Source organism: Cryptomeria japonica, chromosome 5 (assembly GCF_030272615.1).
Source record: "Cryptomeria japonica chromosome 5, Sugi_1.0, whole genome shotgun sequence".
Lineage (NCBI taxonomy): Eukaryota > Viridiplantae > Streptophyta > Pinopsida > Cupressales > Cupressaceae > Cryptomeria > Cryptomeria japonica.
In genome coordinates, this window is record NC_081409.1 from 611987286 (window position 1) to 611992443 (window position 5158).

The 5158-nt window shown below is 39.8% G+C and overlaps 1 protein-coding gene across 1 annotated transcript; it reads right to left on the reverse strand.

Annotated features, from left to right (window-relative positions):
- Window positions 1-268: 268 nt before the first annotated feature.
- On the reverse strand, window positions 269-1234 carry LOC131063737 (protein PXR1-like). Its single transcript, XM_057997641.2, has 2 exons — window positions 1133-1234; window positions 269-826 (listed from the first exon to the last, which is right to left on the reverse strand). Exons 1-2 carry the CDS (start codon window positions 1232-1234, stop codon window positions 269-271), a joined length of 660 nt encoding a protein of 219 aa, XP_057853624.2.
- Between the last annotated feature and the right edge of the window lie 3924 nt (window positions 1235-5158).

Genomic DNA, 5158 nt, shown 5'->3' on the forward strand with positions numbered 1-5158 from the left:
GAGACAGGTATCGATTTTGTTGAGTCTATTTTCAGCATCCACCATTCTCTGGTCCCTAACAGTGTCATTGTGTTTTATTTCCTCTGGGGCCTTCTCCACTTGCTCAAACCTTAGATTGAAGGAATGCCTAATCTCTTCAGCTCTAGCTATAGTCTTTCCCAAATCATCAACATGCTCAGCCATGGATTTACCTTCACCGATGCCAATAGTCTCCAGAATTTAAATCCTATGACTTAGATTCTTGTTTTCCTCCACAAATTTCTTATGACTATTTATGAGCCAGTCGAGGGTGTTTACAAACACCTAAACCCTCAATAGAAGAGTTAGAAGCGGGGATTTTTTCACCAACCTTGGCCTGATCAGTTTTGGTGTCTTCACCAGCGATATTCTGTTCGGCATCACCACCAACACTCTGGTTGAAACCATCCCCCGTGATCTCCTTCTCAATGTTTTGGTTCGCATCTGAATCCTTTCTCTGCTCTTTGTCCTCCATCTTCAGCTTAGAATTGCCTTGCCTTTTCTGCTTTTTCCTTTTCTGATAAGAATATTTAGGTTTCTTCTTCTGAGGGGATGAAGAGTCATCCTTTTCAAAGTCCTCAGAGACCTCCTCCTCCGAGGAAGAGTGAATCTGGAAGACCTTCTCTTTGATTTTTTTCTTGCCCTTGGAAGAGGATGACGTATTGCTCTCTTGTTTTCTTTTCTTACCCAATTCAACCTTGGAGTCCTCCAGGCTCTCCTCAGTCTCACTTTTCGAATCACTGGCAGAATCCTCACCCACAGAAAATTTAGAGTCCGACCCTTCCTCCTCAGATTTAGAGACAGAAAGCTAGGGGTGGGTGATTTGATTATCTTTAATATGTTCATAGATTAGAACCATTAGACCTTGGTGCATAGCAATGTCTCCCTTAGGGTTCTCTTTGTGGGCTTTGATAGTGACATTGATCGAGCAAATCAGGAAATAGGGAATGTTAACTTTGTCTTCATACCTGAAGTGGTTGAGAAACACGAAATGGTAGTCATAGACTTTGGTAAATCTGTCATCCAGAGTGTTGTAGTGTATGATTGCAAACATAACCTCCCTTCAAGGCTTAGAAAAGGCCCTGGGAGGGTAGTAGGTCTTGATAAGCTTAACCAGGCGCTTCTTCTCCTTAATAGTTTCAGGGTATCGCTCGATGGCCTCCTTGTTAAGCTTTCTATCCCTATAGAAATTACTTCCCTCCCTCCAGAGACCCATCACCTAAGCAATGAGGTCTTCATCGATGGTGATAGTTTGATCTCCCATTTTTAGGGTGCCCTTCCTCTAATTTTTGGTGAAAAAATTAGTGATTTTTGCATCCCTCCCATGGATTCTTTCCATGTACTTTGTTAGCCCGCCCTTCTACAAGTTACTCCATATTTCCTCCTTTTGTTTCCATTCTTTACAATTACTGGGCTCATAGCGACGCTTGTTACCTCCCATGATTTCACAGCTCAAACCAGAAACTCGAGAGTTGCAGATATATAATAGAAAGAAATCTCTAGATGTGGCCCCAAAAACCCAGAAAGTGTGGGAGAAGGTGGCATTTGTCTTATCATTATTGGTACTGACCCAATAATAATTAATATTAGTTCTCCAAGTCATGTCATTAATCATTATATAGTCCATTTAAGATCTCTGAGGTGCAGTTATATCTATCCATGAAAATGATTGATCTGGCATCATTAAGAAGATCCTCTTCACCCTTCTAGGTAATCATGTTGTCATGAGTGACCACCACGTTAGATGCCCAATCAGCAGGGCCATTTGCTTCCTGATAAATGTGAGAGATAAACATTTATCAAATGTTTAAATAAGATCCCTAGCAGGCTTAATAATATTGTTAATAGTCCATGAGGGCTTGGTAATTCCTTTAAGGAAGTTAATGATATTATTAGAGTCCCCCTCGATCCAGAGATAAGGACAGTTCCACCTTTTAGCCAAAAGGATGCCTTGGAGAGCAGCCATAGCTTCCTCCATATGGTTAGTTTTGCAACCTATAGGAACAACAACAATTTCCTTACAAATGCCATTTACATCTCTGAGAATTACACCACATCTCGCTGGTCCAGGATTTCCTTTAGCAACACCGTCAAAGTTGATTTTGAACCATCCAAGAGGGGGAGAGTACCACTTAGCTTCTAGTCTCTTACTTTGTATAGTATCAATCCTAATATCACTCTTCAAGTTCCAGGAGTTGAGGATGTGACCTTCCAGGTAATTTACAGGAGTGCAAGGTTCTCGAATGGTCCTGAGGTTCTCCATTATAGCCCTTTGAATTTTCTGAAAAACAATAGCCTGGGAAGAGAGAGCTGCCACAAAGTTCTCAAAGAGGGATTAGACCAATGGTAGCTCCAAGAATGGAAAAAGTCTTGAATAGAGTTAGGGAACACCCATACCATACAAAAATTCTTAAGAAATATTTCTCAGATAGAGACAGTGAAAGAATGGTGAATATCCAAGTGGTCCACAAACTCTTCCTCCTCGTGACACAAAACACACGTATTGGGGGGATTAAAACCTCTAATCTTCAAGTTGTCTAGAGTCAAAATTTTGTTTTGGAGGATAGTCCAGTAGAAGATTTTGATCTTCAGAATAAGACCCTTGATCCAAGATTTAGACCAGAAGGGGTTCTCTGAGAGGGTTGGAGTCAGCACTCCATACATGGAAGAAACAGTAAGGTTGTCTTTGGGCTCAATTTTCAAAATAAGAATATCTCATTCATTATTCAGCCAAGCAGAAAACAAGTGTTTCTTTAGATTGATGAGGCCAGGGTGTATACCTTCAATATTTTTCCATTTGTCACCTATCTAGTACCCCTCAACCAAGGAACCAAAAACTCTTTTACAAGGGGCAGCAAAAGGGGCTCAATCAGGGATTTCTAGAAAAGGCTTATCAAACAACGAGGGATCTTCTCAAAATCTAACTTTCCTACCATTACCAACTCTCCATTTAACCCCTTTAGCTATGCTTTCTTTACACTTTGAAGCATGGTTCCAAATGTGAGAGCCATTGATGTTGAAATCAGAGTTGATGAAAGAGAAAAGAGATGAAGACAAGAGAGGATACTTACTTCTCCAAATTTCACACCACTCACCGTTAGAGTGGAACAATCTCCACATCTGTTTGGACAAAAGAGCTTCATTGAGAGTCTTGATTCTCCTTAGATCCAGACCACCCTTGATTTTTGATCTACAAACCTTGTCCCAAGCCACTAAAGCCATTCTCTTCTTTTCCTCAACCCCAGACCAAAGAATTTTTTTTTTGGATTTTTTCAATAGCATAAGCAAACTTAACCGGGAATTCTGAAGAGACGTAGAGCATAAATAGGAATTCTTTGAAGGGATGCTTTAAGAAGTTGTAACTTTCCAACTTGAATTAAGAGAACACCTTTCCAACTAGCAAGATTTCTCTAAAATTTATCCACCAAAGAAATCTAAAAGGAATCAAGGGGAGAGATGCCCAGGGAGAGGCCAAGGTAGGTAGCAAGAAGAAAAACAATCTAACATTCTAGAATTTTGCTAATTCTATGTTGTCTTTTCTCAGGAGTGTTGATGAAAAACACTTCACTTTTAACCCAGTTGATAAGTCGGCCAGAAGTAGATGCATACTTTCACAGGGTGTCCTTCAGGATTTTGGCTTCCAAAATAATGGAATCCCCAAAATGATGGTATCACAAGAGGGTTGGTGGGAGCAAGTGTGATCAGTAGAAGAGGGTTGGAGACCTTTAAAGATACCTCTAGTCACTGTACTTTCCATGTACCTACCAAAGCATTCAGCCAAAATGATGAAGACAATTGGGGAGATGGGATCCCCTTGCCTAAAACCTCTGGAGGTTTTAAAAAAAGGGGAGGGGGAGTTGTTAAGAAGAACAACAAAGGAGGTGGAGGAGAGAAGCTTCTTCAAGAGGTCCACACATCTGTTAGAGAAGCCAAAAGCCAAGAGAACCTTCATGAGGATGGACCAGTCTACCCGGTCATAAGCCTTGGAGAGATCAAGCTTGAGAATAAAACCCTACTTCTTGTCTATAAAAAGGAAATGGATATTCTCATGGACAGTAATGATGGAATCAATAATTTTCCTTCCTGGCACAAAACCATTCTATTGAAGACTGATCGGGGAGGGAAGGACATTCAAGAGTCTAGAGGTGAGGACCTTGGAAATAATCTTATAGAAAGAGTTGCATAAACTGATAGGCCTGAACTTATCCATGGAGTCAACTCCTTGAATTTTGGGGATCAAAGAAATGAAGGTGCCATTAATTTCTTTCAGTAATCTTCTTGCCCCAAAAAATTCTTTAACCCCATTGGAGACATCTTTCCCAAAAATATCCCAAAACTCTTGGAAGAAGAACATACGGAAACCATTAGGACCAGGAGCTTTATTGCCCTCAAAAGAAAAGATAGCATTTCTAATCTCCAAGTCCGAAGGGATGGAAGTAAAAAAAGAATTCTTATGCTCATCAATAAGGCAAGGAATTTTCTGGAGGAAGGCATTTTGAGCATCATCATCCAAGTTTTGATCCCTACAAAGAAGATCAGAGAATAAACTTTTTGCCTCATTTCTAGTCTCCTCCTCCTTGACCAGCTCCACATTGTTCACCATCAGTTTTTTGATCCTATTAGCAGCTTTGTGTTTGATAGTTGACATATGGAAGAATCTGGTGTTCTTATTACCTTCCTTCAACCAAATACATCTAGATATTTGCTTCCAAAAAACTTCTTCTTTTGCAATGATATCATGGTATCTTTTGAGGATCTCATTTTCTTTTGCAATTGTGACAGTGGAGAATCCATCCTTCTGGATTTGGACCTGAATTTTGTTGAGGTCTTCCTGAATTTTTCCTTTAGCCTCAAAAATATTCCCAAAGTTGGATTTATTCTAGGTCTTTATGTTATCTTTTATGCTTTTAAGTTTCTTCACAACTCTATACATGGCAGTACCCTCAACTTGAATGTTCCACCATTCCTGAATTTTATGAGTCATTTTTTCCAACCTAAAGGGAAAATTCTTTCTCTAGTAAGGACCTTGGAAATAATCTTATAGAAAGAGTTGCATAAACTAATAGGCCTGAACTTATCCATGGAGTCAACTCCTTGAATTTTGGGGATCAAAGAAATGAAGGTGCCATTAATTTCTTTC

Bases quoted from the DNA above. Each gene is read 5' to 3' on its own strand.
- LOC131063737 (XM_057997641.2), bottom strand. From the start codon at position 1,234: ATGGGTCTCTGGAGGGAGGGAAGTAATTTCTATAGGGATAGAAAGCTT. The intron at 827-1,132 runs GTTAAGCTTATC...ACCCACCCCTAG, and splicing joins TTAAGGAGAAGAAGCGCCTG to CTTTCTGTCTCTAAATCTGA.